The sequence below is a fragment of the Drosophila simulans genome, chromosome 2R (assembly GCF_016746395.2).
Source record: "Drosophila simulans strain w501 chromosome 2R, Prin_Dsim_3.1, whole genome shotgun sequence".
Lineage (NCBI taxonomy): Eukaryota > Metazoa > Arthropoda > Insecta > Diptera > Drosophilidae > Drosophila > Drosophila simulans.
Genome location: NC_052521.2, coordinates 17,515,965 through 17,533,695, shown reverse-complemented (window position 1 = coordinate 17,533,695; position 17,731 = coordinate 17,515,965). Strand labels below are relative to the sequence as shown.

At 43.7% G+C, this 17,731-nt stretch overlaps 4 protein-coding genes across 4 annotated transcripts; 1 reads left to right on the top strand and 3 right to left on the bottom strand.

The window, feature by feature from the left end:
* Nucleotides 1–3,944: 3,944 nt before the first annotated feature.
* On the top strand, nt 3,945–4,890 carry LOC6735378 (trypsin delta). The gene has a single exon (XM_002082289.4). It carries the CDS (start codon nt 4,010–4,012, stop codon nt 4,847–4,849), a length of 840 nt encoding a protein of 279 aa, XP_002082325.1. The 5' UTR covers nt 3,945–4,009; the 3' UTR covers nt 4,850–4,890.
* Nucleotides 4,891–11,466: 6,576 nt separating this feature from the next.
* Nucleotides 11,467–12,068, bottom strand: LOC27206185. Its single transcript, XM_016168549.2, has one exon. It carries the CDS (start codon nt 11,914–11,916, stop codon nt 11,653–11,655), a length of 264 nt encoding a protein of 87 aa, XP_016028705.1. The 5' UTR covers nt 11,917–12,068; the 3' UTR covers nt 11,467–11,652.
* Nucleotides 12,069–13,013: 945 nt separating this feature from the next.
* Nucleotides 13,014–16,116, bottom strand: LOC6735376. Its single transcript, XM_016168548.2, has 4 exons — nt 15,016–16,116; nt 14,874–14,960; nt 14,480–14,821; nt 13,014–14,374 (listed from the first exon to the last, which is right to left on the bottom strand). Exons 1-4 carry the CDS (start codon nt 15,101–15,103, stop codon nt 13,191–13,193), a joined length of 1,701 nt encoding a protein of 566 aa, XP_016028704.1. The 5' UTR covers nt 15,104–16,116; the 3' UTR covers nt 13,014–13,190.
* Nucleotides 16,117–16,249: 133 nt separating this feature from the next.
* On the bottom strand, nt 16,250–17,356 carry LOC6735375. Its single transcript, XM_002082286.4, has 2 exons — nt 16,567–17,356; nt 16,250–16,503 (listed from the first exon to the last, which is right to left on the bottom strand). Exons 1-2 carry the CDS (start codon nt 16,907–16,909, stop codon nt 16,340–16,342), a joined length of 507 nt encoding a protein of 168 aa, XP_002082322.1. The 5' UTR covers nt 16,910–17,356; the 3' UTR covers nt 16,250–16,339.
* Between the last annotated feature and the right edge of the window lie 375 nt (nt 17,357–17,731).

Here is a 17,731-nt window from a genome sequence, read left to right as displayed (position 1 = left end):
TTCTATTCGATTCGATTCGATTCAATTCGATTCGATACGACACGATTCCCTACATCAATATACTTACATAGCTGTATCAGCTTTATTTGATGTTTAGCAATTTCCTGATTTATCCCTCATGTCATTTCCGTTTTGCATTTGTATGCGCTGACCACCGTTCGACCCTCTACGAACCCAAATAGAAAAAAACTTCACAAATATGATAACCATTGAAATGAAATTCTATGATTTCTCCCCCAATAGCCGGAATGTGTGTGTTCTATGTGATTACGTGTTTTTCAATGGCATTTCCTGCTTAGTCGTTGAGTTACTCGAAATACCTCGCCTCCCAACGATTTTGGCTATTTTTGTGGCTTTTGTGATTTGATTTATATGTTTATATTGCAGTTTATCTTTGTCATTGCTGTTGTTCCTGCTGACAAATTATTGGTTTGATTGGCCCGACGAAACATATGTGACTATCTTCCAAAGTATACAATGGCCCTAAAGCTAGCAGTTTTAAAATAACAAAAATTTAGAAATAAGTATTTATTCGAAGTATTTACACACTTTACAGCTTCCTGAAATTTGATGCCATGAGATGGGTTAATTAAATTCTTCCTCATTACCAAATCAATTGAATTTACAAGCCACAGAACATACTCGGAACTGAATGGTGTGTAAAATGCCCATACTCCACAACAAATGGAGCTCATCTCATTGTAGCCAGTCGCCTTTATTTTTTGGGCAACATTATTTTTATGCAAAACATGAACATTTAATAGAACGCTCTAGGAATTTTTAATGAGCTCCTTCAGCAGAGAAAATATAAGAGGGTGTGGAATTTTTTTCCTGGCATTTTACATGTTTTATGAGTTTTACCTTGCTCCTGTTTTTTGAATTTTATTTATTTTTTTGTGGGTTCAGGTAGACCGTCTCAATTTTGGCTGGCACCTCCACCTGGTTTTGGCCTTGCACTTTCCGCCACACGTACGGGTAATCAAATCAGTTGGTGAGGCAACTGCGTGCGTCACATAAATTTGCGCACATTTAGCAGATAATGAGCACAATTAGCAAATGGCTGTCGTACGTAGGTGGTTATTTGGAGGACTTTGCAGCAGATTGCATGAATAAGTTATGCGGATTGTTGGTAAAAGCTTTTCTTTCCTTTCCCTTTCAACGACGCCCAGTCAAATCGTTCGCAGCAATTTCTCAAGTTGTCGCTTGGGAACAACCGCATTGCACCTAAGTAAATTATCGTGTTTCATTTGCCAGGCCATCAGTGCTGACCGACAGCCACACTTTCGCCTCACAAGCGACTCTGGGCACACTTAGTCACTTGGTTTCATGAGTAAACACATCTTATAAATTATTCAAAAACGCAAAAAAGCTATTTGCAACACTTTACCGTTAGCAATGCCACCGACGCTGCCGTTGGCATACATTTTTTAGAATTTCTTCGATGTTGCTGCCGCTGTTGTTGCTGTTGCTACGGCTGCTGCTGCTGCTGCTGCTGTCCCCGGCAATCAGTCAAAAACTTTGGCGCAACATATGCGTGGGAGGAAGAGAGATGATGTCGCACTGAAAAGCAGAGGAAGCCAGGTAAAAGCTGAAGCAGCAGCGCCAGCAAAAAGCATGACAAATGAAATGTTCAACTTGCGCTTAAGGGAGAATCAAAAAAAAAAAAAAAAGGAAAAAAAGAAAGAGGAACGAATGAGCCCAGAAAATGGGGTCGAAAAAAGCGGGAAAAATATCCTTGTAGTATATTTTGGAAGACGGACGAAGTGAACTGAAGTGGTGTGGAGTGGAGCGGAGTTTCGGCTGATAAAGTGGCTCGTCTTACCGGCAGCTCTTGGCCAAAGTAAAAAGAGCCCTGTCCGGTCGAATTCACTACTTGACTTGGCTCCGGGCTACTTTTCTTTACGCTGCTGTCGTGCTAAGGCTTCGTTCAAATATTTAACTTAAGTAAGCGTTTGTAATTAATTCCGCGCTTAATACTGACACTTTACCACACTTTTCAACACTTTTTCGGGACCCGCGCTTCGCTCTCGCTTTTATGGCATAATAAACACGCATTTTATAATAAAGTCAAAAAAATTGACTGCATAATTTATGTGCGAGGAGAAGCAAGGAGTTTGCGGCAAAGCGTTTTCCTCCCCACCTACCTCCCTCCCGCCATCATTTCGTTTTTTCTTGCCCCAAACCCGCATCGCCTTTCGCGTTTTTTGTGGGTAATTGATGTTCTTTACCCTGCAATTAACCCCACCTCAGCCATCCCCCTCCACATCGCGAGATTTATGCCCTGACGAGAGTTATGTGACGAATTTTCTGAGAGAATTCTCAATTACAAGCAATTAACTCGAACAATTTCGACAATAAAATGCCACGGAAGAACAAAGAACAGCCGAAATCGAGGTAAGATTTCTTATACATCATTTGGATGTATGAAAAAGTTACAAATTGCAAAGCTTGTGCTAAATAAAATGTTAACCCATATAAAACCTATAAAAAGATACCTATAAAATGTGTGCTCTTAAGATAGGGAAACACATATTTTTAATTTATTAATCTTGTTTCCAATCTATGTTCGTAGTTATATTAATTGGATGTTTATATTAAAGCATCACAAACGAAAAAATCGAAACTCACAATATTGCTCAACAAGTTATGACAAAAACCCAGAATAAAGTACACTACTCATTATCTAACTTCTGATGAATAACAGTGTTAATAGTTAACATATAACCACTTAACATTCCATTTCCAATAGTTCGTTTTTTGTTTAACTTTATATAGTAGCGGAAAAAAATGCAGCCGCAAAAAGTTCAGCGTTACATGCAGGACAATTATTCAACTTACTTGTTAAATCGTCTGAATTATGTATAAAGCAAGAAATACATACGAATCCTTTTCCCTGCATTTTATTAACTCCTGCCATGTTTAATTAATTGCTGGACAGGCAATTAGCATGTGCAGCAGCAGAAAGTCCCACTCCACCGTGTGTCAGCAGCAGCAAATTGAATTTTGTTAAAATGTAAACTACATATGTATGTGCACTGGAATAAGCATATATTTGTGGCTTCTGCCATTGTTTACTGCCGGGCAGGCAAAATGAAACAATTAGTGCCTACCCGCACTGACACTTTGACTTTCCTGGCCCCTCCTCATCCGATTGTGTAAAATGTATCTCGTCCTATTCACTATCTCGAAGCTGAGAATGGTCCTTGGCTGCAGAATATTTATGCAATTCATTTTTGTCTAAACTAATAAGTTGCTGCAAGTCCAGCAGCAGGTTGTTTTATCTCATAATGAAATAGTAGACTGACTGACTCTATGCAAATAATGCGGATACACATGTCTCGCCTGGGATCTGGCCTGACTGCCCAAGTTGTTAACATATTCATTGAATCTGAATCAACTTTTCCACTCCCCCTCCCTTGGCCGGGCAGCTGTGAAATATGACTCCTTATCCAGGCCAAAACGAAGGATTTGTGTGCCTCCTTCCAAGGACTTTCTCACTTAATATGTGGAGACCTGTGTAATTGAACACTATGCAGGCAATCTAATTGGGTTTCGTTTTCCCCTGCCGAAACTAACTTTAATCCACAGAGTGTGTGAAATACAAATTGTTACAAGAAGTCACTTTTATCTTTTTCTCAGATGTTATTTAGGGCTACATTTTCGGTGCTTAATATGTATTATTTTATCTTTTAAACAGCTTCTTTATCAATAAATATATCGTACAAGCATTCTATATCCAATATACACAAGAAAAAGCCCCATTTGCCAGTCACATTTCGCTATATCAACAAATGCCAAGGTTATTGGGTCAAAGTCAGATAGCGCGTATATAACACCTCGGTGAATAATCAAATAGGAAGTTGAGATAAGGTAGGTGAATATTACCCAAATTGGCGAATGGCAAACACATTTAATCACACAGTCTGTTGACAAGCCGATAAGTTGCGACCCACTGCCGGTGATATAAAGCCAAGACGCGGAAGTGCCATTCAGTCAGTCAGACGGTGCCATGTACTCAACGGGACTTTTATGGTGGCTAATGGCACTCGTGGCATATGCCGGAGCCACGCCCACTCCCGGCGATGGGCGGATTGTGGGCGGCGAGGTGACCACCATTCAAGAATTTCCCTATCAAGTATCCGTCCAGTTGCACGGCCGGCACATATGCGGTGGAGCCATCATTGGCACCGACACCGTGCTGACAGCGGCCCATTGCTTCGAGGATCCCTGGAGCAGTGCAGATTACACGGTGCGAGTGGGATCCAGCGAGCATGAGAGTGGGGGCCATGTGCTCAGCCTGCGGCGAGTCATCGCCCACGGCGACTATAATCCCCAGAGCCACGACAACGACCTGGCGTTGCTCATCTTGAATGGCCGGCTCAATTTCACCGAGCACCTGCAGCCAGTGCCACTGGCCGCATTAGCGGACCCGCCCACCGCGGACACCCGTCTCCTGGTCAGCGGTTGGGGTTTCCAGGCCGAGGAGAGTGCAGTCAGCGGTGAGGTTGGAGTGTCTCCGCACCTCCGTTTCGTGGACGTGGATCTGGTGGAATCGAATCAGTGCCGGCGTGCCTATAGCCAAGTGTTGCCCATAACCCGGCGGATGATCTGTGCCGCGCGTCCAGGTCGGGATAGTTGCCAGGGCGACTCCGGCGGACCACTGGTGGGTTACCCAGCGGAGGAAGGACCGGCCAGACTATACGGCATCGTTTCCTGGGGCCTGGGCTGCGCAAATCCCAACTTTCCAGGAGTGTACACCAACGTCGCTGCCTTCCGCAGCTGGATAGATGAGCAGGTGGTCGCCAGTAGATGGAATGAACTGTTGGCTGGCTGGAGTGGATTGCAATAATGTGCAGGAAAATTAAAAGCCTAGATAATAGTATTAAGTGTTATACAAATATTTGTTTTAAAAATAAAAATTAAAAATATTTAAGTAAAAAGGCTGTTTAATTTAAATTACGTGATTTTAGCTGATTGTTGTTCGGGGCAACTTATAATATTAATGACATTGTGGTAAGAATTAATATATTTCAACTGGCCTCACAGAAAAACAAATAAATAAAACAATTTATATTCTTTTGTAAGAAAAACTCCATGACCAAATAATGCCAAATAAACCCACTCAAATGAGTCTCGGCAATATAAGCTAAACTTTTCTTCTGGGAAACCCCAATACAATATACTGAACAAGTTGTGCGGCTAGCCGGCCTAATGTTTGTTTTGGCCTAAGTGCATAAGTTACCTGACCACACCTCCCTGGGATTGCTTTTCTTGTTGTGATTTCATTTGAATAAATCAATTGCCACATGCGCCTTTGTTGCCACACCGACCGCAACAACCACATAGCAGACCAGACTGGGCCAAAACAGTCGGTCGTGGCAGTTCGTCGGTCGCAGAGTCATTTTGTCAGTTTGCTGCTGCGGTTTTCACACTTTTTTGGCAGCTACGCAGTTATCTTTGGTGTTATTTCAATTTCTGTTTTCCTTACATTTTGGCCCACTGCCCGGGAAAAGTCAACGAACCGCCAGCGAAATATTTAGCAAGTCCATAAGCCTTTTCGCGTGGCCCACGAAATTGGATTGGCTGTCGATGCTGATTTAGGCCTAATCTCGATATTTGGCTAATCGGCACACAGTCGGCCCATAAATTGCCACGGCTTAAAAATCTAGTCACATTGAATGGGATCCTCTCAAGATGCGGGACCATAAATAAGCATGACTGTCAGAAAATGAAAGGCAATGGAAGTTGGGCAGTTGGCTAAGTGAAAGTCCTGGTCCAGATAGCTCGCACTTATTTATTTTATTTTGCCACAAACAAATTCTTTTCTAGATGTGCGGAAACGTAGAAGTTTTCCAATATTGTAACTGTCACATTCGCGAAACTGGACAAGATGTTTTTACATATGGGCGAGTTTCTTAAAATTTCTTAAACTCTGACTATGAAATGAAATGTCGATTAGCTATCCGTTCTTTGGGCATTCTTGTATGGGGTTTAGGATCAATCCGTTAACTTCAATGTCCTTTGTGCTAGCCAACTAGCTTAGACTTAGTGCACAGACTTCAAAGTGGCGGCATATGCTTGATTGACGGCCTCTGAAAGGGGCACTGATGCATTTTGGCCAGCTGATGGTGCTCAAGATTAGCCCCATAACCGGTACTTTAGTGCTTATGGCAGGTTCCATCCAAAAGGACAGACCCTTTTGCCTTTGATCAAACATTTTGACTTCATTGGGCGGGCTCAGGCCTCCGAAATGCATCCACACGGATTTAAGAATATGTCTTAAATTCATGTAATTACGTTTGTTCGACGTTTTGAATCTTTTTTCCTGAAACTGCGATATAAATTATTCATACTTGTGTATTTTATTGTAAAAACATCAAGATGCACCTGAGTGGAATATTTCAGCTAAACGAATCCTCTACCTTTGCATTGCTCATTGCTCACTAAACACGTTTCGATGTGTTTTTCGAGTTCTGTAACTCATTTGCAACTAAACTGGGTTCATTAAAGTTAATTTGAACGTGCAACATTGGCATGCCACGCAGTGTAGCAACGAGGTGAGCAGACGGGGCAGGGGTGGGGAAAATCGGAAAATGGTGAGTGGTTGCCTGGGCGGTTGACTAGTTGACTGGTTGCCTGGTTGGCAACTAGGGGGCCCGGTCCTTTTCTGGCACGTGGCTTAGCGTCTATAAGTTTGACATTTGCGCAACGCAAAATGACAACTGCATACCCAAGTCCTGGCAGAGTTGCAAAATGAAAAAGTTGCCAACACTCTGCTGACATTTGCATTTGTCTTTGTGGAAGGCGATGGGAGTGCAGGTATGGCCTGAGGTAAGTAGCAAAAGAAAAACCTTTCAAATTAGGACCAACTCCCGGAGTTTCATGTCGCACGTCTGGCCGGGTAAAAGAAATATGCAAATAATTAGCTGCGTTGCAAAAATTGTATTCGCAAAGTTTGAGTTTGACACCGAAGTTTCTGCCGCTAATCAATTTTATGTCCTGATAGACGCACACCTAGATACAAGCAACTGAACAGAGTATCCTGTTGAAGGAGTCCAAAAACAAAGACATAAAGCGAACATTAGGAGCATTTGCATTGCCAAGCGTCCTCCATCCTTTATCTCCTCGGTTGGCAGCTACTCTAGACAGCTTTTGCACACTTTTCCGCTTTTGTTATTCTGCGTATTATGTTACCCATTCCTTGCCACATTCCACTCCCTTGTGTTTTTTCCATGCATGCCACTTACATTTTACTTTACGCGCTTTCCCACGCAGCGGAAATGCAGAAATGATATGAGGAATGTCGGGTATCCCGCGAAAAATTCCATTGGCGGCGAACTGATTGCCTGATATGCTCCGCTGAATTTCCGAGGTGGTATCGCAAAGAAAATGCATGCAGATGGAAAAAATTTCCATGCGTTAGGTAAGTGAAAGGCTGGCAGACAGGGACAGCTGAAGAAAAGAGGGGGGGAAAAGCACTAAAAAGTATTATCTAAATGATAATTTGTTGCTTTGTTTTGTTGAGTAATGTAATTTTATATTCCTCCCTCATGGCTTTTTGCATAATGCACGATGGACACTTTTCCGCTTCCTGTTCCTCGTGGAATCCCTTACAGCCGAGATACCAGTCTTGGAAAAGCCAAACAAAGGTTTAGATAAATACTTTTATACGTCTGTAGGAAATAAAAAGTGTCCTTAAATAAATATTTGTAGCATTAAAGGTAGCTCTGGCTTACACTCCTCTAAAAATTACTCATACGACTAGTTGGTCGGAGTAAATTTTAGACTAAAAGTCACAGCAATTACCTAATTCAACTCAACGTAAATAACGCAGCTGCTGGCTAAATTTGATTCCAAAAGTCGGACTTCAATTTGATTTATTTGATTAAACTTCCCAGAGATTAGGAACTCCGCAAGGGTATTTTTGCATCACTGTATTATTTTCGCTCACTATTTTAGTTTGCTCAGTCAACCTGCCGATTCAACTAAAGCAAACAATGTTAAATTCACATAAGTTGTGTCAACTAACTAACAGCAAAACTATTTCGCATTACGCTTTAAAGGACAATCCAATTGGATGGGATTGAATCGTTTTTGGGGCCGCTTCACCTGCAGCACTCAGCTCATTCGGAATCAATTGGAATTGCAACGCAACTTGCAATGCAATTAAATGCCAAACAAAGTTCTGAAAATTCAATTTGAGAAACTAAAATCGCTGTCCTCTCATCTTGGTCTCTATCTGCCCATCTCCGTTCCCGGATCTTTATTCCTCCGGTTGTCCAGTTTAGTAGTAGCTGCGGACAAGTCAAAGGCCGAAAGGCAAAAGGCACAAAAAGCCAATGGCAAAGCTCTGAAATTCAATTCTGTTGCGCTCGATTGCGTTGCATTTCAATATAAATATTTATTTTATTTATATACCAGGAGGTGGAGGGCAGCAGCAGCAGTGGCCCACCCCAAATGGACAGGGCGACAAGTTGCAGCTGACAGTAAAAGATGTTGTGGAGCCCATTTGTTTTAGTCAATGGCAAGCACAAAGTCACTTCGAGTCCACTCAGCCAGTGGAGTTCCAGTTGAGTTCTCGGTATGCCAGCAGCCCAATCTGGAGGGCCCTTTTCCTTTTCCACCACACCCTGCAGCAGTCGAATTCAATTTCCAAACTGATTTTCCCTGCCATGTGCGAGTGTGTGTGGAGATGCACATTTCCAACTGCAATCGCCATAACTTTGGCTTAGCCATGGGTAACCATCTCGAAGTCCTTGTCACAACAACTGTTCGGCTGCTGAGGTAAGGGGGAATACTTCAGCTGGGTGGGTCAACGTGATGCAGTTTGGCATTCGGAAAATGCATTTGCAGCCGGCCATGCTGGTCAATTTGTACAGCCTAGTGTTAAACTAAAACCATTTTACATACCAAACAAGTGGGTTTAGCTAAACACGTTAGCTAAACCAACACTTTCTTATCTGCACAGAAAATGTTTAAGCCTGCAAAACTGCACAAGCTTTATTAAATATGATGCGAATGTTATTTACAACACTCAACTGGAATGAATAACAAGCTTGTTAAATATTAAAATAAATAAATAAATATTTGATAGCAATTTCAACACATAATAATGATTTTGTGAAAGATATTATTCACATGTTAACTGTGTTTTTATTAAAGAATGTTTTTAAGTGGCAATAAGATGCAACTTGTAAGCTAATGAGCCGATAAACCTTCACCTTGTTGCCCTGTGACCCCACACTCATTCATTTATGCACTTGCACTTACATATATTTGCGTGATATGAGTATTTCATGCACTCAGCCGCATTAAGTTCGTAATGCCGTGTGTAATTATTCTTTGTTTAAATATTTCACAAAGATGCACTTAAAATGTCAGCGCAAAAAGTGACGCGCTTTCACGCACACAGTAACACATTAACGCACACACACACACGCTCACACACAACCTTTGGCTCAAATGTGTTTTCGCCTTTTCTTTTCGCTGGCTCTTTCATTGCGATTTCCCACTCTTTCACCATTTTGCACATTTGCATTTTTATGAACATTTTGCTGCTTACCCTAAGCCCCCTTCCCCACCGCAGCCCCCGCAGCCGCTTCGCTCTAACTGCCGTAATGCATGTCCTTTATATGCGCATACACTAAATATACATTATGTACATACGTGGGCCAGAGTGGGATGGCAGATGCAGAATGGTAAGAGTGAGTCGGCATTAAAGTGTATTAAATTACTTAAGCCGGCGAGCAACAACGAAGACATATGCTCGAATTTTAAAGCATAATTTCTCAAGCATAAATCTTTGTGGCTCTTCGCGAACAAACAAAAATTAGTTGCACTCGGCGACAGGCGAGGAATCAGGAAAAGTGCACGAGCACGGAGCAGTGTGGCCAGAGGCAGAGAAATAGCAGGCGGGAGCAACGGTAAATTATGCCCCGCAATATGTCAGCATGTTGCCACGAAGCGACCAAGCGAGTGGGAACGGTACAGCAAAGGGGAGTGAGAGAGCGGGACGGACAGATGGTGACTGCTGCACCCATTGCGTTTGTCACACTGCGGGGGTCAGAGATTTTCCCTTGTGGCGAAGGGATGGGGTGGGGTGTTGGGGCTCACTCCCCTGCTTAATCAGAAATTATTTGAAAATGTAAAGTCGACATGCACGCACAGCGAGTGCAACCGCAAGGATACCAGCCCAGCGCCACCCAAAAAACACGCCCCCGCTGGCAGCTGCAATTTGCACACGCCACGACCCCATGACCCACTTCGTTCCGAGCGAGAAGGAAAGAAATCTGCAACAAGGAGCCAAACAAAAGCCAGCTGAAAAACAAAAACCGCCGACAACGAATGCAAGAAAGAGCCCCAAAGACGCGCCCCCAACTTGCATAGACTAATGCAGACTTTGCACCATGCTGAGCGCGACAGAGAAGAAAGCCGCTGGAGGGGAAAGGGCAGCGGGCTACGAAGAAAGACTGCCAGAGTCGTGGCTCATTTGTTTGGCCGACTCGCACACAAAAGTAAGACACAGGACAAGACAGGATATGCAGAGGGGTATGCCTGGAATGCCCAGTTTTATGTTACCCTCTGTTCTCACTCAATTCAAAATCATAGTTAACTCTGCAAGCGAATTATGTAAATGCCAAGAAATATTGTAAATATATTTCTACTTTTTAGACCAGATATCGACAGGATTTCCTTACCATCCACCTTCATTTCACATCTGAGGGTATCTCATTCGCATATTAGTTTGCCGTTGTGGGTGGCATGACAAAAGAAGAAGTCTTTATTTTCGTGGCATTCGCTGTGATCCATTTCCACCAGGACTTCATCTTGAACTAGTTGGCAAGTCTGAGCCCTGAGTCCGCACTGCCACTCCCACTTTTGCCCCCATAATAATAAGTCATGTTAACCGAAAACCGGGCGTTGTGTTTTTTTGTTGCTCCACCATCTTCATTTTCCCCCCCTTTGTATTTTTTCCAGCGCGTGGCATCAACAAAAAACTTTTCGCGCACAATCAGTTGCGTTTCAACGTGGCACTGCATCATTGTTGCAACTGGCAACTCCTGCTGTTGCTGCCGCCATTGTTGCCTTTACTTATAATTTACTTTTACTTGTGCGCTTTGGCTTTGTGCCGCTCGTGTGTCGTGTAAAATATTTGCACAACAAGCCAAGAAGTCGGAGGGAAACGGGCAACTCGACAATGGCACGAGCATTAACCATAATATTTTTCTGTGGCAGGGGAAACTCGGATCCCGGACATGCCCATATAGTCAAGGTTTCTGCAGCTGCCATTGTTAATCAGCAGCTGGTAAACAAAAGTTGCATTGAGTCTCTCATCAGAAAGGGAGTCGCGAATGCAGCGATTTTATGGGTAGAAATCTTATTTACTTGGTTGGTTGGATATTCTTTCTAAAGTCAGTCAAAAAACGTAACTGTGTGCGGTTACAACTAGTAGTAGTGGTTCTTTCAAAAATTTCTTTTATCACTTAAATTTTTAAGAACATAGCTCATAACATCCCGGCAAATCATAGAAAATCAAGTAATTGTAGTAATAAACCATTTACTTAGCACACCAGAGCGTGAAACTGCAAAACGGCGACTGAAGTGGCGATTACAGATTTGGCATATCTGGATATTTAACCACGCGAGCGTCGTCTACGAGGGAATCACACGCCTCTGTAGCCAAGAACGTTTGCGTGGGAGTCGAGTTGTGGAAGTTAAATCGGCGTCCTTGCGGCCGGACTCTTGCTTGATCACCTGATCGTTATTCTTCTCCGGAGCGGAACGACCATTGAACTTGGCAGTCCACGTGCCGTCTTGGGCGAACACGGCTGGGCAACCGGCAGCCAATTTTCCAGGTTCCGACGGACTGATCGGGGACTTGCGAATCACAGAGGATACAAAGCGTTTCAGACCCATTTGCGTTAATTTCGGTAACCGCAAAAGACGGCTAATTTTGGTGGAATTTCTTACTTTTCAAAGTAGTTAGAACGTAAAAATTGCTCTGTGACTGATAGCCAAAGTATTAAAATGAATGAGCTGATATGAAGGCTTTTTCATCGCTCATTCCTCAAAATGGAAACGAAATAAATCAAAGAACTTTCAACTGCTGAGTTGGCTGGACTTTCTTGACTCGCGGAACTCAATTAGGCCCAGTTGCAATTGCTCGATTCGATAATCGATTTGCTGCCCATTTTTATGGCGAGCAGAGCTGAGCGAAGGAAAATTGCTTACCAGCCAGAATTGTTAACCAAGTCATAAATACATATCTGTGTGCATGTATGTGTGTGTGGTCTGGCAACTTTTCGCCCCCCAAACTCAAAATGCAATGCGAGCGCTTTGCAAGTTTTTGGCCCCCGACCCATTTGCAGGCTCATCCGCAACCATATCCACATCCACATCCAGCTAGTCAGGCCACGAAGCTAAAATAATTGATAACAGATTATGTTTTACAATCTAAGCAGGGAGAGATATAATACGAACATTTTAATGGCCACGTGCACACGTAGTGCACACCCGGATCCGGCTCCATCAACCCGGGCACCCCGAGTTCCGAGTTACTCGCAAAACGTTTGCAAAACTTAATTATTTGGTTTTGACCTTTTTGTCTTCATGTGTGTGGTGCGAGTGTGGATGTGGATATGGGGTTAGGGTCCGGGGGTCCGGGGGTCGGGAAGTGCGCAGAGATGGACAGTTAAAAAAGTTATTTATTTTATGGCCCAAAGTTACTTTGGCCTGTTTTATGGCTCCAAAGGCCGGAAGGGCGAGGAAACTCTAGGCGCCCAGTCTATTGCCAGTGCTGATGAGCTGAAAACATATAAGCAGGAACTACAAAATAGCTATATTTCTCAATTAATAATATATTTCAAAAGTGTTAGCTGATTTTTATATTGGATGCTATGATTACTCATATCTTTTGGCTATACCTCAAGCTCAGAAGTTAATTGGTAATGTAATAATTTATCTAACAACTGCCGTCATCACTACCTGCTTTTGCAATTGAAAACGAAACCAGATTTTCCAAGTGAATAATTTTCCCATCTTTATTTAGGGCTTTTTAGCTTATTTTCTTCGGCCATCACTTGGTTCTTTCCTTAGCTTCATGTGGCCACGTGAATTCACTGGAGCGTGGATCATAAATCAAAAACGAAATGGATTTAAAACTGGAACAAACGTGGAGCAGAGAAGCCACTTTATTCATGGAACGATATCTGGGAAGCGCTCTTGGGTGCCGACTGATCCGCAGCGCCCTCAGTGTTTCGGATCATGGACTGATGTGGCGAATCCAATTGGGACTGCGATTGCGAATCGTTCAAGCCGGTAGCATCTGATTCCTCCCTATTCTCCATCGACCGCAACACGGAGTCCTTGTAGAACGCGGTCTCATCGATCTTGCGCCGGTACAGTCCGGTCGGGTGCTCCGGATCGAAAACAATGTCCGGACGTATATCGCTATCGGTGACCAGGACCCGAGCACCGGGAATCGGCAGGAACTTGAACAGGCGCTTGCGCAACTTGGGCATGTAGGTGACCCTCTGGTGATCGGGCACCTGGGTCAGCCGACTGGGAATCACCTCGGGCAGCTCAATGGGGTAGTCCATCAGTCGCCTCTCCGGCGGAAGCTTCTGCTTGATGGCCTCCAGTTGGCGGGCGGTCAGCTGCATCGGTCGTTCGCCATCCTTCCACCGCTCCTGGCCACTATTGAAGGCGATCTTCTTGTTGTTCTTCAATTGCTTGCGGATCACCCGCTTGGCCGCACAGTTGTAGGTGATCTTGGGCACGTACGGCGGAACCGGATATTGCCGAATAGAAATGGGATGTCGCTGCGGCTGGCTCAGCATGTTAATGTACTTGGAATCGGCATACATGTTTATCGGCTTTCCCTGCTTTTTGGAAGAAGTAGGTTTCTTGGTGGGCTTTGGCCTATCTTTGCGTCCCATTAGGAAGACATGACGGTGGCCTTGGCCCTCGACGTGGCGCCAATCCGGCTCACAGAGTCGCTTTCGACTGATCCTTTCAAATGGCTGGCGGCGAAACTTCAGGCGCTTCTGGTCATCAATCATCAGCTGTAGTCCCGGCACACTGGTCTTACCAGCCGGACAGGGACACACGTTCGGATAACTGGTGCAGTAGCGACCTGGAGCCGGCTCCATGCTGATGTGGCGTCGGATCAGGCGATTGGGCTTGGTGGGCACACAAGAGTGGCGCAGAAACAGGTGCGGATTAGGGCGTGGCGCCTTTGTGATGGGTACAGCATTTGCGGCCAGCTCAAAGATGTTTGTATGGGTGTCGCAGGGACCGGCATCCTTGGGATTACGCCAGCAGCCAGAGAGATTGGATATCATCGCGTGCGTGGTCGGTCGACGATCGCGGGCATCTGGATGGGTGTGATTGCAATATTTTATACTGATACATATCTCTTACATTAAGGCTTCATGGTTTTTTTATATTAAGTATCTTATTATCTGTTTCCACTACTTACTTGAAAGGAAGATGCCCTTCTGCAAGTTCGGGCGCTTGAAGAGCCTCTCGATTTCCGCCGGAAGTTCGTAAAAGTGATATGGCGGTGGTTTAATGGAGACGCGACTATGATTCGTGTGCGGCTTGGCGAATACAGAGCCCTTGGTGCCCTTCAGTCGGAGGTATGGTTCCGGGGGCACCCCGTAATGATTTGGTGGCAGTTGCCAGCCCCTCCATTTGGTCATAGTCCGATCGATGTGGAGCCGTCGACGTTCCGGATACGGATTCTTTGGCGTCTTGTCGAAACCCGTAATGTGGCGGTAGTGATCAAAGGTGGATTTGCTGAAGGCCTCTCGTCTGTTTTCTGGGAAAAACAATTCGCTTTCAGCCCATTTGGAAACTGTAAGAACACTTACCCTTCTGGCAGAACTCATTGTAATGCTGGCCGGCCAACTTAAATTGCTTCTCCACTCGCGGTAAATTTTCCCTTCTAATACGATTGCCTGAATGGAATGATTTTTAATGAATGATTCGATGGTAGTTAAAAGTCCATATTACGGGACACCATAAAGAGCGGCAGACTCATCCGTGTGGCCACAAAATTCTGCCGGTCCTCATTATTGATCTTCAGTGTGCTCTTCTCCATGTTTGCTGTACTACTTTATTTCTTAAATATATACATTAACTTTACAGGGTTTGTGTTTGTACAGAAATGTTTGCTGTTTGAATTAAGCCCGGTATACTAAGATTTATATGAATATACCCAAACCAATTCATGATTCATGGCGCCAATGATTGGAAACAAATTAATGGCCAATAAAGGGTTTCTAATAATTTAAGCAGAATAACAAATGAACCTAGCAGACCTGCCCAATGTTTAGGTATTGTGCCGAATTCCAATGTGTCGATAAATCGCAACACTCAGATTTAGATGGTAATCCATCCTAGTAGATATACACACATATTTCCAAAGGTACATTTCTGACTACATGCCCAATATATCAATGTATGCGATTCGCTTGGAGTATACTTCACCAATGCTTTTACAACCGATTCGATGTTCAATTTATTGTTTGTTTATCAATTTGCAGGGACAACCAAAGCCATCAATTCAGTCCAATTTAAATTGCAGACCAGTCGACAACCGAATAATTTGGTTACGTTACCCAGATATCCGAGATATCCCAGATATCCGTACACACGCCCCTCCTCCCTGCCGAGAATATTTGTAAATATATCAGTACGCCCACCTCTGCTCACATATAGTGGCCACATAATTAGCGTAGCCAAGCGAACTGATTAACTTGCATTCAACGATTTTCAATTGAATTTCGCAGTTCGTTGATTTGTGCCAAAAAAAGAATGCCACCGTGTACAAAAAATTCGCAACAAAAAGCTGTGTGTGGTATGAAAAGCGGCGACTGCCGTGCAATTTCAATCTCAATCGCGAGCGAAAGGGCGGGAAAATGTGGGCGTGGCTCCAGCCAGAGAAGCCCGAAGCGGAGCACTGGCTTTTTGCTGCATCGAAGAATGGGAAAATATGCAACCGGGCAAATGATGAATGTGAAATGTGCCATTAATTAATTTGATTAAATGCAGGCAATCAGTCGAGCGAGGGCAGCCCAAGGGGTTCCAATAAAATGAAGCGCGAATCCAGCGGTATGGGGAAAAGGGCCAGTTGAGAATTTCCCAATCTGAAAAGCCAACCAAAGGATGAGCACCCATTTAAAATGTTGCAGATTCAAGGGCAGCTCAAGTACCTCCATGAAATAATAATAATAAAAAAAAGGACTAAGTTGACATTTTTTATGCGCCTTAAAAACGTTTAAAAATGATCGAAATTCACTTTAATACACCGGGATTTGAATATAATGTGTAATCATTATGCTTTCTCGGCGTCTTCGTATGTCCTAATGACCTTTGGCTTAAGATCGTCCTTGCCGCCCTTTCCTTTGCCCTTTTTGGCCGCCTTCTTGGCCTTCTTCGCTTCCATTTTAGCCTTTTTAGCTGCCTGTTTTTCGCGCTTCGCCTTCTTGCGCAGCTCCACTGCAAGAATTTAACAAGATTTATAGTAAAATGTTTAATTTAATAAGAATAAATTCATCTTACCTTTGACGATTCGAGCGGTGGCCAGATTGACGGGCAGTGGAGCGCACTTGAAGCCCGCTGGTGGTGCCTTGGTCAGTCGGATGAATCTGTTGCCCGTGGCATAGAGCAATCCCAAGCAGGCCTGCGGACGGATGCGGGTTTTGGGCCACTTGGTGAAGTACAGATCCTTGAGCTTGATCTCCGTCTTCTTCACGCCCTCGATGTCGCGCCAATAGTACATTTCCCGCGAGGTGGTCTTATCGTGAATCTTCCAGCTGTGCGTGGGTGGATACTTTTGGTAGCTGTTCAAGCAGCTGGGCTTGTCCACATAGAACCAGACATCTGCATTCGGATAGAACTTCATGGCGGCCTCTGTACTAAGTTCACACGATTCAAAATTTAAAACCGAAATTTTGTGATATTTTTTGACTTTATTTTTTTTTTCAAAGAGTACGTCTAAATGTTGAATTAAAAACGAAAATGCCAAATTTGATTTAAAATCACTGCTATGTTAGTCGAGGGTAACTTGAGCAAGCAGTATTCACAAAATGTATTCATACTTACGTTTTCTTGTATTTTTCCTTCTGCTTCAGCTGCTTAAAATGTATTTTATTCTGCCTGCGAGAATTAATCTTAACTAAAAGCAGCTAACTAACTGGCTACTTACTCTCGGCCGTAAAAACTAAGCAGGCACTTGCTGCTAAAAGTTAAGCTCGTTAGGTGGAGGATGAGGAGGCCAAGCCAGTGAGTTGGTAGTGGAAAAGTGTCCTGACTTGTCACACCAAAGCGGCAAAGGTGATGTCGAAAAACTGTCAATTAAGTTTAATGTAACGAGAGCTGGTCACACTGAGCGGTTGTTTATAGTTTTTTGTCTGTGAATTTCACTTTAAATTTAATTCGCAAACCTGCATTCGTAGCTGTGCAAAACAGCACGCATTCTAACATTTGGACTCTGCCTTGCAGAGTCGGCATGTGAACATCAACAAAGAACGGTGGATAAGGTGCAAAAAATTTGCATTCTCTGCCCATTGGGCCCCTCACCACGTGGCAGCCGCACAAGGGAGGCAACAAGCAACGTACTTATTGGAAAAAAAAAAAAAAAAAAAAAAAAATAAATAAATAGACCGGATTAGTAACTGTAAAATGGATACGAACAACGAAACTTCTAACTCTCAGCTTAGAAATA

Excerpts from the sequence above, each read along its gene's own strand:
- LOC6735378 (XM_002082289.4), top strand. The coding sequence starts at position 4,010 with ATGTACTCAACGGGACTTTTATGGTGGCTAATGGCACTCGTGGCATAT.
- LOC6735375 (XM_002082286.4), bottom strand. The coding sequence starts at position 16,909 with ATGAAGTTCTATCCGAATGCAGATGTCTGGTTCTATGTGGACAAGCCC. Across the intron at positions 16,504-16,566 it reads CACCGCTCGAATCGTCAAAG|TGGAGCTGCGCAAGAAGGCG; the intron begins GTAAGATGAATT and ends AAATTCTTGCAG.
- LOC27206185 (XM_016168549.2), bottom strand. The coding sequence starts at position 11,916 with ATGGGTCTGAAACGCTTTGTATCCTCTGTGATTCGCAAGTCCCCGATC.
- LOC6735376 (XM_016168548.2), bottom strand. The coding sequence starts at position 15,103 with ATGGAGAAGAGCACACTGAAGATCAATAATGAGGACCGGCAGAATTTT. Across the intron at positions 14,961-15,015 it reads GCCGCTCTTTATGGTGTCCC|GCAATCGTATTAGAAGGGAA; the intron begins GTAATATGGACT and ends CATTCCATTCAG. Across the intron at positions 14,375-14,479 it reads GAAGGGCATCTTCCTTTCAA|ATGCCCGCGATCGTCGACCG; the intron begins GTAAGTAGTGGA and ends ACACCCATCCAG.